At 32.7% G+C, this 18,845-nt stretch overlaps 2 protein-coding genes across 5 annotated transcripts; one reads left to right on the top strand and one right to left on the bottom strand.

Annotated features, from left to right (window-relative positions):
- The first annotated feature begins 5,006 nt into the window (after nt 1-5,006).
- LOC8276545 (KH domain-containing protein At5g56140) lies at nt 5,007-12,468 on the top strand. The gene is made up of 7 exons (XM_002532892.4): nt 5,007-5,389; nt 5,904-5,989; nt 9,955-10,100; nt 10,989-11,108; nt 11,189-11,305; nt 11,623-11,766; nt 11,854-12,468. The coding sequence occupies exons 1-7, from the start codon at nt 5,250-5,252 to the stop codon at nt 12,001-12,003; spliced, it is 903 nt and encodes a 300-aa protein (XP_002532938.1). The 5' UTR covers nt 5,007-5,249; the 3' UTR covers nt 12,004-12,468.
- A 1,569-nt stretch (nt 12,469-14,037) lies between these two features.
- On the bottom strand, nt 14,038-17,896 carry LOC8276550 (probable calcium-binding protein CML21). Of its 4 annotated transcripts, none has more exons than XM_015727668.3 (5): nt 17,571-17,896; nt 16,489-16,688; nt 15,733-15,935; nt 14,867-15,026; nt 14,038-14,421 (listed from the first exon to the last, which is right to left on the bottom strand). In XM_015727668.3, exons 2-5 carry the CDS (start codon nt 16,679-16,681, stop codon nt 14,297-14,299), a joined length of 681 nt encoding a protein of 226 aa, XP_015583154.2. In that variant the 5' UTR covers nt 16,682-16,688; nt 17,571-17,896; the 3' UTR covers nt 14,038-14,296. The 4 variants fall into 4 exon arrangements, with proteins under 4 accessions (XP_015583154.2, XP_025015529.2, XP_015583153.2 ...); XM_025159761.2 differs by having other exon boundaries at nt 14,867-15,035; nt 16,489-16,734; nt 17,571-17,879; XM_015727667.3 differs by having other exon boundaries at nt 14,867-15,035; nt 16,489-16,726; nt 17,571-17,879.
- Between the last annotated feature and the right edge of the window lie 949 nt (nt 17,897-18,845).

Below are 18,845 nucleotides of genomic sequence, written 5' to 3'. Positions count from 1 at the left end.
GAATATTTTGGTTCTTCAATAGATGACCATAAGAGCTTTTAATAACTTTTTCGCATTATTGTTGATCCAAGATGCCCTAATCGATCATGTCAAATAAGAAAAATATTTAGATAAGTAAACTTCTGGTTTACTACCACATTTATTTCAATAGTACATATATATGTGTAATATAAGCCAGAGGAGAAAGTTGGTAATTTATCCAATACATATTTATTTCTCATTGTGAGGGTTGTAACATAGAGATATTCAATATTTTTCACATTTGTAGTTTCAATATGATATCCATTTCGGCGAATATCTTTAAAGCTCAATAAATCTCTACGAGATTTTGGGGAGAATAATACATTTTTAATAAAGAAATATGTACTTCCAGATAATAATATATTTATTCTTCAGAAGCCTTCAGTTATTCTTTTACTACCAAATATTGTATTGATATAAGTTTTTCGTATTTTTAAGTGAGAAAGATATTTTTCTTTTAATATGGTGTGCATAGTAGCACTCTCTGCAAGATATAAATTTACACCATTTGTTCTTAATCTTACTAATGATTGAGTAGGATCCAATATTTTCATAAAAATAAAATATATTTACAAGTAACAAAATAATAATTCAATAAAATCAATCCAAAAGTACTTAAGAATTAATAAGTTAGTAACACTATAAGCTAGTGTTTGAATAAAAACAATTATGAAAAAAAGCAAACTAAGAAGCTAAAGGAAACACATAATTTTAGGCATTCACATTGCCATCGTCGATCAAATGTTTAATTTTTCCTTCAGAATCTTCAAAAAAATATGACACCTCTAAATGTGTGAAATCAGCAAAATCATCACCAAAATCATCATCACTTTCTGCCAAATTTGCCTTTATATTTATATTTTTCTTCTTCAAGGACTCTTCATATAGATCAGTAAGGTACTTTGGTGTATGACAAGTACGAGATCAATGCCCTCTCATGCCACATTAATAGCATTAAATTTTTAAATTTTGCTTTGCTCTATTGTTCTCTTCACAATTCTTCTACTTCTGGTGGAAATGTGCATTATTATTTCTAACACTACGATTGCTGTTATTATAATTTCGGTCACATCCTCGACCATGATTCTTTCATCCTCTTCTTCTTTCATGCCCAGTATTGTTATATGTTGTCTCATTCACTTCAGGGAATGGAGTAGAACTAGTTGAACAAGTTTGATGATTGTTTAATAAAAGCTCACTATTTTGCTCAGCAACAAGAATACATGAAATTAATTCAGAATTTTTCTTAAAATCTTTTTCTCAATATTGCTACTATAGGAGTATATTCGAGGTATGAAAAGTAGTAAATATCTTCTCTAACATATCATGGTCAGTAATATTTTCTCTACATAATTTCAATTTAGAACTAATTCTAAAAAACTGCAGAGTTTTATTCACTTACAGTTTCGAAGTCTTGCAATCGTAAATGCATCCATTCATAACGACCTTTTGGAAGAATGACCAATTTATGATGGTCATATGTTTCTTTCAAATTTTTTCAAAGTACTAATGGATCTTTAATTGTCAAATATTCAAGTTTCAGTCCTGTATGAAGATGATGACGAAGAAAAATCATCGCCTTTGCGCGATTTTATAGAGATTCTTGATTATCATCTTTGATTGTATTTCCAAGACCCATAGCATCCAGATGTATCTTGACATCTAGTATCCACGACAAATAATTCTTGCCCGTGATATTGAGTGCTACAAATTCGAGTTTTGTCAAATTTGACATTTTCTATACAAAAATAAATAACATGTTAATCAGTATAAATCTCTTAGAGACTAATATATTTAGTCCTTCAGGAACATAAAAATATTTATACTTTAATAAATTAGGATACTAGATTTTAAGATATTTAGTTCTTCAGGAACTTAGGTCAAAATTCTTCAGAAATTTATATCTTAGTTATTTATTTAATTTAGTTCTTCAAGAACTAAAATTAATACTAGTATTTTAGGAACTAAGATTTATAATACAGTTCTTCATGAACTAGAAATTAATTAACATTAACTAATAAATAATTTATCTATGCAATTTATAAAGTCATACAATTCATGGTCATGTTATAAAAAGAAAATTCATTAGAAACAAAACTATATTGATAATGAAAAGAAAAGAAAAACAAAATCTATGAAGATGCATACAAAATTAAAGTGCAACATAAAACAAGACACTATTGTTAATTTGGATAAAAGAATTAACAAGATCCTAGCAAAACTCAAGGCAATAAATAAAAAAAATGGCACTGCACATTCAAATCAAAAGTAATAAATATTTTTCTTAAAAAAATAGAAGTAAAGATGGATCTTATAAATTCAAGATGAACATATATAAGTCATACCAAAAAGCATTGATAGGAGAGGAAAAAAATCAAAATATGTATATAAAACTAATAAATCAATATCTAAGCATTAGTAGAATGATTACAGGTCTATTATGCCAAAAAAACGTGCAAGATATCAGTAGAAATAGAAAACTTAAATACAATACCATAAAAGCAAAACAAATAATCTGTCTAAAGCAAGATTTAAAATCTTTTCAAAATATATAATATATAAATTATGTTATGTAAAAAAATTATGGTATATAAAAATTGAAAATGTCAATTTTACCTTGAGTTATTAAATTTTATTTAAGCAATCATACTCATAACGTATTGTGAAATAAAGAATAAGAATAAGAATAAAGAGTATTGTAAAATAAAGATTAAGAATAAAGTAAATAAAGAGAAAAGGGAGAGTAATTTTTCTATATCATTTCATTGATTGTAATACCTATTTAAGGTGTAAAGTATTGTAAAGATTGAGATCTATTTACATAAGAAAATATATCTATAGACATCCAATATAAACCAAACACTTTAATATTATCAATAACATTTCATATTTATTTACTTTCTCTTTTTCACTTATCTCTATCCTTATTTATTAATTACCTTTAGAATTTTTTTACTTATCCTAGTCTAGTCTAATTTTAAAATTATGACTAAAGCATTATATTTTTTATATATATATATATATTCTTAACTCTGACTTCAACAAGTTATATTGTTTTATAATCACCTTCCATTTGTAGGAGAATAAAATAAATCTTGTTTAGTTTTACATAATATTTTAGATTTTATTTATGTATTTCATAGTAAGATTTTGACTACTCTTTCTATTCATCAATCTATTATATAATATTTCTTTTTTTAGGTTGGTAATCATATTTTCTCTAAACGTATTTGATTAAATATGATATTAAAGTTGTATTTTTTAAATTTTTTTAGAACCGAAAATAGCACCGAACCGAACTGTATTGAACCGTAAAATTTGTACAATACGGTATTGGATCCTTTTATGTTTGGTACGGTACTGGTACCTTCAATTTTAAAATAACCGAGGTTTGGTATGGTACTGGTGATTTATAAATAACCGAATTGGACCGATCCGTACTCAGCCCTATGAGTGGTTGCCTGTTAGTGGTGGTTAATAAAGGGATAAGAGGGCGCTGATGTTGGTAATGAAGCAGTAAGAACAACATAAACATAATTTTGTTATCTTTGCTTGTATGTTCTTCATTGCCTCTAATGACATATTCAAGTTTCTCAACTACAAAGGAACAACTTTTATTAAATTGAGAGAGTTTGAGGTTTGTATATGGATTTATAGAATGAGGTTATTTTACTTTGGGGGAGCAGTAATTTAGGTCAAAAAGTGAACATTTGTATCTATAAGTTTTCAGTCCTTATTTTTGACAATGTTTAGTGAAGGCTCGATCTCTATGTTAAATGATGGGAGGAAAGTGATATACCGATAAAAACTTCTAGAAGAGAGAAAATGAGACGAGAATTAATTTATATTTTTAGAAAAATTTCAATAAACTATCCTGTGATTTAATATATCTTCACTTAAGGTATGTGGTTTACTTTTTTTTCACTGTGGTACCTTGTGAATATGATCATTAGCAAATAATGACTAAATTGCATAATACCGTTAGCAAGTATTGACGTGACAGTTGGAAGAACAATAGCTATTGCGTGTCACGTCAGAATCTCTAAATGGTATTGTACAATTTAATCATTATTTGATAATAGTCATATTCACAGAGTATTGAAATAAAAAAAAAAAAAACCACATATATCCTAAAATGAAAATACATTAAACTATAAATATTTCTTCTATATTTTCTCATCATTGGCATGCATGTGCGCCGAGTTATGCTTGGGCTATGAGCCCATATTATATGTCTTAATTGGTCTTGTATCTTTTACTTTCAATTTAACCAATCAAATACCTTAACTTTATTTTTATAATTTTTTGAAGTTTTTAATTTTTGACTTTATCTAAGACAGTTGAATCTATTTTTAATAATATTAGAACAACTAATACTCAATACATACATGTTGACATTTTGGATGAAGCCACATGTAAAATTATTTAACTATTATAAAAAATATAAATTGAAAGATTTATTAGGTTATATTTAAGGTATTAAAATAGCCAAATAACTAAAGTTTTAGTATCCAAATATACCTTTAGTCAATATATATACATTTAAGCTAAAATTTTAAAAATTTTGTCATTATTAACAGTATACAATATTTGTAGAATAACAAATTAGATCAATCTTGATTCACAGTTATCAGATTTACACTGCAACACTCTATAGCAAATTTTTAAGACGGGTAATAGCTACTGTAACTTTAGTGTAGAAAGATTTAATTATTTTTCAAATACTTTATATATATTAAATTGGACAATATGCTTTAATACCATTTAAGGCTTCCTATTTAATCTTTACCATTTATCATTTATATATATATATATATATATATATATATATATATATATATATATATATATTCTTTATCTTTTGGATACTAATAATTTTAATTTTTTTTATTTTTCCGGAGATTCTCAAAAACCATCAGTGCAGTTTTATGTGGTAAGAAGTAAATACATAGCCGCAGATAGTAAAAGATGAAAAGACTTTAGGTATATATATATAAAAAGAAGTAGATTTCCACCGACGCTGGATAGAGAAAGCGTCTGGTCGGGATCACCCCACCAGCCACAAACCATAACCACACAACCAAAACCCACACCCACCAAATTCTACCCGACTTCGGCTTGCCGCCGTGATCTATCTATCTATCTATCTACTTCCTCTTTTTTAAAAAAGTCTTTTAAATTCCGTCAAAACGGATATATATACAGATATCGATTGGAGCACTAACAAGATGACCACATCAGTCGGTGGCGGCATCACTGGCGGTGGTGGCGGTCGCTTTATGGCTTATTCTCCGTCTCCTTCTGCTCCTCACTCTCCACATCTCTCTGGCCTCCGTTCGGCCTCCTCTGCTCTTGTCGAGCAAGAAAAGTAACTCAATTCTTTCAGAGATCTGGATCGTTTCGTTTTCCTTCAGTTATTTTTTTGACTGGGGATTTTAGTTTTTCTAGATAATTGAGTATTATATGTTGTTAGATTTGCTAATACACACACTTCACATATACTGTGTGATCTCGCTATTGATACTTGTATTAAGTAGTAATTTTATTCTATTATGCTCGTCACTTTTCTGTGTGTATCAGATATTTTCCTTACAAGTCTTGAACTTCTGTTTTACTTTGCAAGGGTTTACTGTGCCTTATATTCAAAATAAACGATGTGTGTGTAACCTTCTTTATTGACAATGTACAATGCTGTGATTTCGGTTCTTGTGTTTTGAATTTCAGTGGTGGCTTTCATTTTTCTTTTTTAAAATTTGTCATCTTTCATCACTGGTAATTTAAAGTCAATGGGATAACTCAATCTTCATGATCTTAACATAGATTTTCTTGTTTGTGCACGTCACAAGTGCTGCATGCTTAACATATTTGTGTTTTTGTTGCAGATATCTTTCAGAGTTGTTAGCAGAGCGTCATAAGCTTAGTCCATTTATGCCTGTGCTCCCTCATACTTATAGATTGTTGAGTCAGGGTGAGTTTCTTGATAAAAGTTACTTCTCCATTGGTTCTACTTGCACAGTTATAGCAACAATTAATGAATCCAAAATGTATACATTGGGCTACTTATCCGCGAATGGGTGGAGGTTATGGTCAGTCCGTTACCCTACATGGTTGGGATTTGCATCATTTGATAAAGTGATTCATCAACTGATGGCTTTTTAGTGTTAGATGTTCGTTTGCTGATATATAAATTTTTAAAGCCTTTTTATCAAACAGGTTCTGTAATTTTGTTAATCTTTGTGTGTTTGCGGTTGTTTAGAGCACCACACTTTAGTGCACCTTCACTCTCCTAGAGTGCTTCGTAATTGTCTATAGGTGCGGTTTGACTAGAGATGGTTCAAATCTTTTCTTCTGGTGTAAAATCATGTATATTTTGTTAGGTAGACTGCGTGAGCAGAAACATCATCTTTGGCCTTCTATCTCCTGTATTTATGTACTCCTGTCATCATTGGTCTCATGGGGTAGGAACATCCTACTTGAACTGCATTCTCAGACTGGATAGTGCTGTTGATATCTATTATACCAAGAATAGGTGATGGGTTGGGGGGAATTACTAAATTGGTTTTCTTGAGGGTCTTAGGGTCTAGAGTCCACAAAATTATTCTTCCTGCATGAAAGGAACTTTGGGCTTCAGGAATTATTGGAGCAGCATGAGTACAACTATGTGAATATATTAAGCTGCAAATAAAAAGGAATTTATGTTGTCATTGCAATTTATTGTGTTGAGCTGCATAAAGCTGATTCAGTCACATTTCTTATAGAACTTTGCGAAACATATCCATTTGTCATAACAATATTTCTCTAATGCTGTTGATAATTTATGCATTTTTCCTGATAGTTTTATTAGATCTGAGATAGTCTTCGATTCAGATTTTCAATGTTTATACAATTTGTTATCTGATTTGTTGGTTGCTTCACTTTTGTAATCCCTTAAAAACATCTGAGGTGTTAAGCATAGTTTGTTGTTGAAGAGCATGTACATATAGGCAGATAGCATGCTGCAAAGGAACTTGCGTAAGAATTTTTTGGCTGCATAACTTTTAGTTGCCAAGTTGTTTCTTTTTCTATTATGATAGTCTAATGCGGGCATAAATGAAACCCCTTTTTATATTCCTTTCTTTGTGTTAAGAGTTGACTTCTTCTTAGTTCATTATGGAGGAATCCATACCTTAGAGGCTAACATATTTTGGATAAGTGGATAGGACAAGTATATGGAGTATAATTTAGGCAAAAAGCATAATTAGGTCCCTGAACTTTAACTTTTTTTGTAATTAAGCTTTCATGTTTAAAACGGTTGGTTTGGACCCTTTTACTTTATGATTTGGTGTCACTGGCCCCTTTAGTTAATAGCGTAATAAAATAATATTTTACGAGTTGAAGCTATTAAGAATATAATTAAAATAATTCTTTTCATTATTTTTTGAAAATAAGAAAAGGAAAAGATATAGAAGCGGATATAAAAACAAAAGCATGGGATTTTAGGGTTAGGGTTACATGTGTTCTTGATTTGGGGAAGAAAGGAGCTGGAATTAAAATCTCTCTTTCTCCGTCTCAAAATCATGCAATGGCGTCCCAACCAGAAAGTACAATGGTGTTCCAAAGCCAATCTCGAAGCACATATAGTTCAAGAGAACTTTTAAACTTGAAATGCAATTGTGGAACTCGATTGAAGTTGATGATAGCAAGGAAAAAGAACAATAAGGGGAGAAATTTTTGGGATTGTTCTCATGAAATTGTAAGTGAGAAGATTGTTTATTGAACTTTTGGATGAATGCAATGCAATGTTGCTACAGGAAGTAAGAGAAATGAATCGACTTGCTCAATTGGATCGGTATCGTATGATGACCGTTAATAATGTGAAGAATGAGATGCAGATTTTGAAGGATGATTTCAATGCTGAGTTAAGGGATTTCATTTTGAGTTAAGGAGTAAAATTGAAGCTTCTAAGCAAGAGACGGAAAGGGTGACTAAAGCTCAAAATGGGGATTTTTCAACTCAAAACACAAGGGCTTAATTATAAAAAATATTAAAGTTTAGGGGCCTAATTATACTTTTTTTCCCTGTTTTAATTTTAATTGAGGTGGGTATACTCGTTTTTATAAGCACTTTTAATACACGTGCAAATGGCCCTTATCTAAAGGGCCTTGTGACATTAAATCGTTAAGTTCAGGGGCTCAAATCAACTGTTTTAAATATCAAGGGCTTAATTACAAAAGAGCATTAAAGTTCAGGGGCCCAATTATGCTATTTGCCTATAATTTAATAGGTGTAGGGGAGGCTAATGTAGAATTGGATGGGGATAGAGGGTATTTTTTTTTTAATTGAAAAGGAGAAGTGCAAACATTTGTTATGTGATCATGGAATTTATGTTATGCTAAAATAAATATTTAAGATGATTAATAGGACCCTCTTGCGGGTTTGTGTAATCAACTTCAAGTCCATCTTGTTCCAAAATCTATACATTAGTTCTTAATGCATGTTTTTGGTGCACTTATATTCTTTCATTTGAAATGTTGGAAAATTTAAATATTGAGTTGCTGAAAAAAAATAAGAAACACAACTTGACCATCAGAATTACAGTCTTGTTGAGATTAAAGACTGCCAAACCTCTCACCACGTGCATATTCTCCTTCTCATGTATAAAATTTCACTTTAGCACATTCCTTTCAAAGCTTAACCAAAAGAATGGTGTCATTATTGTTAAAAGAAGTGGAGGACCATCCCGGCATAATGGAAGAAATCTTGAGCATAGCACAATCAGAACTAGTGCAAACAGAATGGATGGATTTAAGTAGTAAGACAAGAGGAAAGAGGTAGACCAAAACTAATGAGGTCAAAGTGGTGAAAACTATTCGGTATTACCATGGCTCACAGAGGGTTTGGCACTAAACAAAGTTTGATGGGGAAAAGATGCATGTAGATGGCCTTCTTTAGTTTGGAAGCCTAGAATTTAATTAAGTCATTATGTGGCTTTGTGTCTAAAGAGACTTATACCTTGCACTTTGGATCTTGTTTCTTGCACCAAATATAATCTAATAGAATTTTTGTGAAAGGATGAGACTTATATCTTGTTTCTTGTTTCTTGCACTGGGACATTCTTGATGTTATCTCTATTTACTATATCGTGACAACTAGGATGAGACCTTTTCATTCGTGCAGAAGAGGTTTTCCAACTCAATTAGGTGGTATAATTGCTGGTTGGCCTAGTACCATATCATTTAGTATGAATTTCTGGCATCTTGGGAACTACGAAAGATGATGCCAACAAAGATCTAATTGGGTTCTCACAGAACTACTCTTATGGTGTTCTGGGCTCAAAAATTGGAGAATTTAGATGCTGAATTTTCAGCTGAAAGGACTGTCTTGCTCTTGACGTAATAGCTTTCTGTTATTGCTTGTGTTCTGCCCTTTCTTTTCCACGCATTTCTTTTAACCATGTCTCTTCTCTGTGCCTTCTTGATGCATATAATAAATTCTCATATTTGCATGTGCTAACATTTGATGTTTGGTGCTTGTGCTTGTAATGGCGCTTGTTTTTAAAGTGGACAAACAAATGATCGCCTGCAGTCAGTTGTGTTTTGGTATTTATGTTTTAGTTAACTTGCTGTTTTATCAAACTAATTTATCAGATTCTTTGTAACTATATAATTTTCTTACCATTTCATAGCAGACTAAGTTCTTAAGTTTAAATACATTTCATGGGCAAGCATTAATTTACTAATTTATCAAATTATGTATTAACTTATGTTATTTGTTTACCATTTCATATCAGATTAAGTTCTGAAGTTTAAATACATTTTTATGGGGCAAGCATTGATTCTTAACTAACTCAGTTAACAATCCGTCTTGTCTCTCCATTTTGTGGTGACTGCTAACAAATCTGTTAACAATGCTAACCAGTACATCTTGTTCTTGAAAATTGACATTTTGGAGCAGAAATTTTGCGTGTAACCACACTGTTGGGGAATGCATCAGTTTTAGGTCAAAGTGGGCTTGAACATGCTAGCCCTTTGGCCTCTGGAGGAATGTTCTCAAATGGAGGAGCCGATGCAAATGGCTGGGCATCACGGTTTCAATCAGAAGTATGAATACTAACCATTAACATAACCTTCTTTTTCCATCTAATTTTACTTTTTCTAGAAGCATTTCTGACTAGATGCTTTACATTTGTGCTAACTTTAACTTTTCTTGAGATTGTAGTTCAAATTTCCGAGTTTTTATGACAGGTAGTATGAGTCTGAGGCTAACTTCAACGACCAGTGAAAGTAGATTTTAACTTTAGCATGCTGTTCCAGAATCTCTCTTTTAGTTAGCTGTTGCATGCTTTATTTATACTTTCATGGGACCTGATACAGGTTTTTTCTTTCTAATATTGATAACAAACTGGGGATTTATAACACAATTTGTTTTGATAGTTCACATCTAGTATGGCACTGCAACCTAATCTTATTAGGATTCCTGACGTAAACAGTAGTAAGCTATGGTCTATAGATTGCTAAGATAATTGGAATTCTGTCGTGTGAAATGCTGACCCTTTAAGTTAACTATTCTCATTTGCTCTGCAATGTTGCCAAAGTGGCTCTTCATATGATTTGTACAAAGTGAAAGATGACCAATCTTTCCAGAATGCTGGTTTTTGTCAAATTTATTTGTCATTTGGATTCTGTTACACTTTGTTATAGGTTAGAGCCGTAGTCGTTACTGTATGTCATTATGCTTGAATATGAACTGCTTTGAGCATTTTATCCTTATAGATGTCAAGGTGTTGTTGTTTTACCACTTTTTGGTTGTGTTTTCACCTCTCCTAGTGTAATGTGTTGTGCATTTTCTCTTGAAATGCTCCAGGGGAAGCTGTATATTGTTATTGACTTTCTGAAGCTTATCATTTTTGTTTTCTCTTCATAGAAAGCCAGATAATTGCACTTTTATATTTTGTGGTTTGACAACATTTAGAATTATATTGGTGGCAGATGTCGGGTTTAATACAGCCCTCATCGGCACAGAACTGGCTGAGTTCTCAAGGCAGCTCATCTGGTCTTATCGTTAAGAGAACAATCAGAGTTGATATTCCCATTGAGAGATATCCTAGTGTATGAGGCATTATTTCTCTCCCTTGCATATTTTCCCCCCTTTTCCTTTCATATGTCATCTAACATCACTCTTGTTTCAGTACAACTTTGTTGGGCGCCTCCTTGGCCCTAGGGGAAACTCTCTCAAGCGTGTGGAAGCAAGTACTGAATGCCGTGTTTTGATCAGGGGGCGTGGCAGCATTAAGGATCCAGCTAGGGTAATTACAAAATCTTCCTCCCTTATGTGTACATACATGTTCATTAATGTTCGTGCAATTCATTATTATTTTAAACAGGCAATACCATTTGGTATCGGATTTATGATATTGAATTTAATTACACTATCAAGTTGTTTGTAATTAAAGCTTACTCTGACCTCTAACAAGTGAAAGAGCAGTGTTATGATAGATTACTACAATTTCTCACATTATCAAATTGGAGATATCAGAATCAATATGGTCTATTTAAGCTTCTTGCGTCTGTGCTGTCAATTTTGCCTTGTTTTGGTAACATTACTTTGTTAATTTGTTAAAAGGAAGAAATGATGAGAGGGAAACCAGGATATGAGCATCTAAATGAACCTCTTCATATCTTAGTTGAGGCAGAGTTGCCAGTTGAAATAGTTGATGCTCGCATTGCACAAGCACGCGAGATACTTGAAGACTTATTGAAGCCTGTGGTAACTAAGTTTGATTCTGTGCATTGATATTGTTTCCAAACATGCTCTTAACCTTCCTGATTCATTAATAATGTTCCTTTCCCATAGGATGAATCTCAGGATTTCTATAAGAAGCAGCAGCTAAGGGAGCTAGCGATGTTGAATGGTACACTTCGTGAAGAAGGTTCTCCCATGTCTGGTTCTGTCTCCCCTTTCCACAACAGCCTTGGTATGAAGAGGGCCAAGACCAGGGGCTAATGGATCCCCATTGTTGGTGAGCTTTTTGGAGCTTGTGTGATATCCTGCCAGTAATCAGCAGTTCCCACGCCACAGGTGTTACTGCATCAGCCTTTGCCTCCGACCGCCATCGGGGCACTGGCACTTGGGTGCCAGTTCTAACTGTTTCTATATCAATTGTGTTTATCTTATGTTTGGGGGAGGTTTTAATGATGGTATCGGATAGTAAGGAGTCGGTTGAATTTGGGGAGTGCTTTTATATGTTGCTTAAGGCAGTTTGGACTCCAGGACTGCCCCTGTATTAAATTAGGCTCTACTATAAGCGTGTGTTGACAGTTTTGATAGTGATGGGGAATTATGTGAGGTTTGTATACAAATAGCGAGCTAAAGATGGTCTACTCTATTGCATGTTGTCTGAGATGGAATGTTTTGTAATTTCAAATGTAGATTGAGCTTGATTTTGAAGGCAGTCTTTGTCATCTTCCAGCGCAGGTGTATTTTTCTTTCTTGCCCCTTTCTCCCTTTTCAATGTCCTTTCCTTCTGTGCTACACCTTTGCGGCTGTTGAGCATGCAGGTGCTAGATTTGTTGTTGCTTGCAAATTCAACTAGTAATCTAGGTAAGCTGAATTTTGTTGCTATAATATACTATCATTTTGATTTTGGAAGTTTACAAGTTTGATGGAGAAGTAAATTTCCTGATTGTTCGGCACAATTTATATTTTCATGTCATTCTTCATGATGAATGCAAGTAACCCCGTCATCCAGACAGGTTGGTGCTTTTGTCGCAGGGTGACGTCTAGTCAATTAGAAGCCAGTGTTTTGAATTGAAGTTAAAAGGGTTGCGCACTAGATCGGTAGAGAAAATTGATTTACATTTTTTACTCTCTGAAGGATAAGCTGCCATGATTACTCTGTTCATGAATAGATTCTTGTTTACAGTGGTGTCAGGAGCAGCTTTCACAGAACATTAGTATTCACCTCGTATGATACGATGGTTTTATCATCTTATAGGATAAGCTGCCATGATTACTATGTTCATGAATAGATTCTTGTTACAGTGGTGTTAGGAGCAGCTTTCACAGAAGACTAGTATTCACCTCGTATGATATGATGGTTTTATCATCTTATAGGATAAGCTGCCATGATTACTATGTTCATGACAGTGGTGTCAGGAGCAGCTTTCACAGAACATTAGTATTCACCTCGTATGATTTGATGGTTTTATCATCTTATAGATCAGGAGATCTATTGCCGGAAGCATAGAACAGAAACTATTTTCCGCCATTTAAAGCAGCCAGATTATTCCCATCTCCTGCAAGGTATTATGGTTTGTTTATCCTATGGAGCCTATGGTCAGGTGGGTCCCTAAACATTACAGGAATAACCAAAGATGGAAGCCATTTGCAGAATTACTCGAGTTCAATTGATGCAGCTGTGCTTTGTTTAAGTAGTTATTATAGGAGTCGCTATTTGCATCTCACAAGGTAGTCATGACACCTACTGGCCGATGCAACAGAATATAATATGCTAGCCACAGAATTGGATTTCCTGAATATGGAAATAGAAAGTGACTTCTTAGCTGCAGGATGGATTCCTTTCATGGGTCTAACAGAATGTTTCCATCCCAAGTCCACACTATGGGAAACTTGCTCTTACCACTCATCAATAGCTTGTCTGGATTGAAGTTCCATTACAAGAAGAGAAGCAGAAAGTTTCTACTGAATTGCAGGTTTTCACATCCAGAGAATCTCTGTTTCTCACTAATGATTGACAGAAGAATAGCAATAAATAAGTCAAATTTTAAATGCATAATTTTAATACAGTAATTTTTTTATTTATTTATCAACAGTTTAAGGCTCTGAAGATGAGGATGATTCTTGGTTGCAGCACATAAAGAATTATGCCTCAGTTATTTTCTTTGAATTGTTCGTAAATTCCTTGTTAAAAGAAAAAACCTTGAATTATAACACATTACTTCCTTCAACCTGCAGACTCTCCTTCTAATTACAGTTCATATGCTGCATGATAAATTCTAGTTATATTTCCTGTGCTGATGAACAAAAAAACCTCCTGAACTGCAATTATACAATACACGGTGGTCTTTTTTTATAATTACGAGTATGATGGCACCTTATTGTAATACATTTGGAGTCCTAATCTTGAAGCTATTTACAGCACAAATTCAAGAAGGAACGAAGCATTACTCCTACACATCATTATCAACTTTATCATTATTGGAATGCAAACACTATCTTATGTAGGAACCTGACTTCTTGGGTATTTAATCTCCAGTTGTGATTCTCGAGTACACAGCTAGAGTCGGACCTTATCTTCACCTTCTTCTGAATCCTCCATGTCATCTATTCCTACCCATCGAGTGAAAGCGAACAGAAATTCCTTGAAGTTCACCATCCCATTTTTGTCCCAGTCCATCTCCTCTGCAATAGCAAGGAGATATACTTATTAATATTAAGAAAAGAAAGAAAAATAAAGTGCAGAAAGTTCTTACACCTATGAAACCGAAGCAGAAATGTGGACTTGGTAAAGGATCTAGGTATGCATCTCTCGACCTCTAAACTCTAAACCTTACGGAAAATATCAACATGGGTTTCAATAGAGAGGACAGAGTTTTGCAGGTTCACTCATGCATACAATGTGCCTATGTAACCCAAGAAAGACGATGATGGCCGCTTGATGGAGAATGATACACTATTCCTAGAAAATGGAGTATTCATCATATAGATCACACAGACACAGATACACAAATTTTCTTTCTTCTATATAGGAATATGCGTCCTGGAAGTACGTTATCATATTACGTACCTAATATGACTGACCATAAACAAATGCACAGAGAGAGAGAGAGAGAGAGAGAGAAGATACCAAATCGCTTCATCGCTATTCGTCCAGAAGAACGTTCCCCTGACTCATTTATAGCTTGAACCATTTCATTTTTGCTGACATAGCCATCCTTGTTCTTGTCCAAGAATGCAAATGTGTCGACCAACGTCTCAAATGTGGCTTCTAAATTCGGCATCCCCATCTTTGATTTCTAGTGCTGTCATGGAATGCAAATATAACACAGAAAAAAAAAAAAAAAGAGTATAAATTTGCTCACAGATGGTAACTGGGAAAGGCAAATGGTGAGATGCAAACCCCCCTTATCTGAGCCTTCATTTTTTATATTAATGGAGATTCAAATCATCTATTAACTTCTAGCAATGGATTGGAAATTTTAGATCCAATATCCAACAATTTCTCTGTTGCAAGAAGATCAGAAGTCCGCTTCATATCAGCAGATAGAAATCAGAATATGTGCATGAAAAGCAAGATATCTTCTAAGATTGCCAAGACATATCTATAAGTTCAATGCCAAATGCACTTTTGTCGGCAACAGTTTAACAAAGATCCATTAAATTGTCAGTCCTCACATATATGCAGAAGCTTGAAGAGGCTAGACTATAAAAAATTCAACGAAATAAACTTACCATTGTTTCCTAGATTCAGTTGGATTAGGAGTTGCCTATTTGTAGAATTTTGTTAAAATTCCTAAACTCTGACTGGAAAATGTTCTAATTCAAGAAAGAACAGCTAGAGAAAAGCAAACTCAATAAAGAATCTCTATGTTATTGAGCAATAAATATGCCATCTTCAATTGGAAACTTTACACTAAACTTAATCATGGGTCAAAAATATGTATGATTCATCGCATTGAAGCAAAAAAAAATGGTAGCTTGAAAGTTGGATACAGCATGAACAGCGGCTGAATCATCCTTAAGAAGATAGACAAGACAGAGAAGTACAATGAACTCATTGAACTTCATGCCCATATCTTCATTGATATCACATGCCTCAAAGAGATCATTAGTTTCTTCTTCTGTAAAAGAAATTTCCAGCTTACAAAAACATTTTCTCAGCTCTTCTTGATCAATTGTACCATTAGAATCCTCATCTGCAAAGACAAAATTGAAATACTTAACTCTTGCAAGTAATTAAGGTATAAAATGTACATGCATGCTTGCTACCTGTATACAAGCATGTGTGTCACTACCTGTATACAAGCATGTGTGTCGCACAGCATAAATAGGATTTGGATTGCCATAATTAAAGGTGTTCCTAAGTCTGGAAAAACATGCTGTAAATAAAAACTTCTTAAGAGGGATTTTCTCTTATAACTAGAACTCGGAATACAACTATGCTCATCTATTACCCAACCACATTAAAAGACCTAAAGGCTCGGAGTTGTACCCTTTTGAGTTGAAGTGTTGAAATTGAGAAACTTTCAAAGGCAAGTGAAATTGACAAAAATATTTGAACCATTTCTAGCTCCAACAATCTGCTGCATACATCAATATCTAAGAGCAAAATTCACAAAGATATTGATTGCTCAAGTTCCAAATTTCATTGAGTAAAGGCATATGAATGTTTGGTGTAAAACCATATGTTTTTCCCTGCTAAATGCACATAGTAACAAAAGAATACAAAGGCGAAAACCAGATTCATACCAAATTGCTCAAAAATAGCTTTACATTTTCTCAAGCTCTCGTCAATTTTGGGAAATTTTAAGATTATGCTGTTGAACGACTTTATGGAACATCCTTCAGCTCCCCTTCGTCGCATAGCTTCAACCATTTTTGCCTCGAGCTTTGTCTCTGGTGTATATATAGGTGAATCAGCCTTTCCCACTACACCTCCCATTGTCAAACTATAAGACAAAATGGGATGAGAAAGTACGCTAGTTCACTGTGTATCTAGCCAATATGCGTATGAAGATGTAAGAAAATACTTAAACCAATCATGGAACAACCAAGTGGCACTGTGAAGCATGAATAAATAAGTAAAAATATACGAGACAGTAAACATAACAAAACCCTTACTGTAAAATAGAAAGAAGAAACAGAAAATCAAGAATAACACCAGTAAATAAAATAACCATTGGTTCATTGGTCACACTTCTAAATTAAACTTCAAGAATTACACCCCATGGATGAAATATGTAAAAACCCACTTTGTGAATTACTTTTATTCTCTTAATTTTATTGAATCGTGTATTTAAATACCGAACCCTTGTATGGCACTTAGATCATGCTATACAATATCTATCTACTAGCATGTGTATTCCAAACTTTGAAACCTAACCAACCAAATTGATCTTCTACTTTCAAAATTATACAAGAGACAAACAATCTAACTTTAAAGCATAACTAGATATAGATAGATTAACAATAGAGCTTCAACTAGTCAGATTTATTTAGATGCAAATAGATACAATATACGAAACACCATGTTTATAATAACAATAATTGTCAACCGAGAAGAAAGGTATCCAAAATATTCGGCCTTCATAAATTTTGTCTTACGCATATAGCACACAGTACAGGGAACCCCACTTAATCTTTTTTCCATTGCAGATTAAAAATAAACCCCGAATTAATTAACAAACACCACAAATTAATCACAATAAACTAAACCTTTAACACAAAGAAAAAAAGAAACTGAAAGGGCGTAAACACCAAACAGAAGTAGCTCAAAACAGCTCAAGAACAAGCAAATGAACCAGATAAACGATATGATAACTGAGAAGCACCTTCCAAATAGAAAAAGGGCCAAGAGCAAGATGACCCAGAAAGTTAAAGGGTGAAAAATTAGTTCTTTATCATCAGAAAGTAAAATTTAAAGGAGAAAAAATCAAAAAGGGAAAGGAAAAAGAAGAAATGAGAATGTCAAAGTTTTATGGGAAGAAGGAGAAGTGCGGTCAAGTAAGTGGGAGTTATGAAATCCAAGTTTTGTGGTGAACCCAACACGTACACTCGATCTTGGCGCTTGTGGTTAGGCCACTAACTAACCACGTCTGCTGACTTTTCGTTTTCTTTTTTCTTCAAGAAAAAAAAAAAAAAAGCAACAACAACACGCACAAAACAGACATATACAAACACCAGATCACCAATAGCTTTTGTTCTGGTAAATGATATTAAAAACCCTTTAAAGCTTTGATTTATGATGGTATGTGCATTTCCATGTGCATTATTTAGAATTTAATCTTTCTGCTACAGAATCTGTGTAGAAGTGTATGATTTCAACAGACTAAGAATTTTATATTATTTCATCTTTGTAATAATTGGGAGAAAGGACACAGAGATACTGTTTCTATAATATATATTTGTTAAATCATCCATAAGAACCATGTTTTGACTCTTAGCAAAGACAAATAATTAATCACAGCTTTTATTGGATGAACAAGGGATCCAATTTCTAAAAATAATGATGTTTTCTAATTACAAACAAATAAAGGGAGAAATTTGACCTTTTAGTAGCAATTGGTTTATTATTACTATTCACACAGTATTCATAATTTTTTCTTTATTAGAGGTGCAAAGTAATTTTGTTAAAAAAATATAATAGAAACAAGTCTTTATATTTATCATAACTTATAAACGTAATAACTCACCTAATACAAAGTGGGAATTTCAACTCAAAATTTTATGTTTTAAACACTTATTATATAAATGCATTTTTGCGAGATTCTTTAAAATAATTAATTATATTGATATGTTATTATCTATATATTGTGCTAGTTATTGTTTTAATTATATAAAAAATATATTGGACAAGGTTTAATTTAATAATGAGTCGATTTTTTTAATATTTTATTATATTAAAAAGAATTTATTGAATCATCTTTTAGTGTAAAGAACCAATTCAGTAATTTAAAATTAGAATTTAATTTTTAAATTTAATATTAAATATTAAACTCGTGTATTATTATATTAAATTAGATTGGAATTATATTATTAACACAAATTATTTTTGGTGCTAAATAAAAATAATTAATTGATATTGTTTTACATGCTATTTATTTTTA

Source organism: Ricinus communis, chromosome 1, assembly GCF_019578655.1.
Source record: "Ricinus communis isolate WT05 ecotype wild-type chromosome 1, ASM1957865v1, whole genome shotgun sequence".
Classification (NCBI taxonomy): Eukaryota; Viridiplantae; Streptophyta; class Magnoliopsida; order Malpighiales; family Euphorbiaceae; genus Ricinus; species Ricinus communis.
This window is presented reverse-complemented; position numbering and strand designations above follow the sequence as displayed.

Coding starts and splice junctions, on each gene's coding strand:
- LOC8276545 (XM_002532892.4), top strand. CDS start 5,250: ATGACCACATCAGTCGGTGGCGGCATCACTGGCGGTGGTGGCGGTCGC. Junction 11,306..11,622: donor GCATTAAGGATCCAGCTAGG/GTAATTACAAAA, acceptor ATTTGTTAAAAG/GAAGAAATGATGAGAGGGAA. Junction 11,767..11,853: donor AAGACTTATTGAAGCCTGTG/GTAACTAAGTTT, acceptor CCTTTCCCATAG/GATGAATCTCAGGATTTCTA.
- LOC8276550 (XM_025159761.2), bottom strand. CDS start 16,681: ATGGGAGGTGTAGTGGGAAAGGCTGATTCACCTATATATACACCAGAG. Junction 15,036..15,732: donor ATTCAGCCGCTGTTCATGCT/GTATCCAACTTT, acceptor TGACAGCACTAG/AAATCAAAGATGGGGATGCC. Junction 14,422..14,866: donor AATAGCGATGAAGCGATTTG/GTATCTTCTCTC, acceptor TTGCTATTGCAG/AGGAGATGGACTGGGACAAA.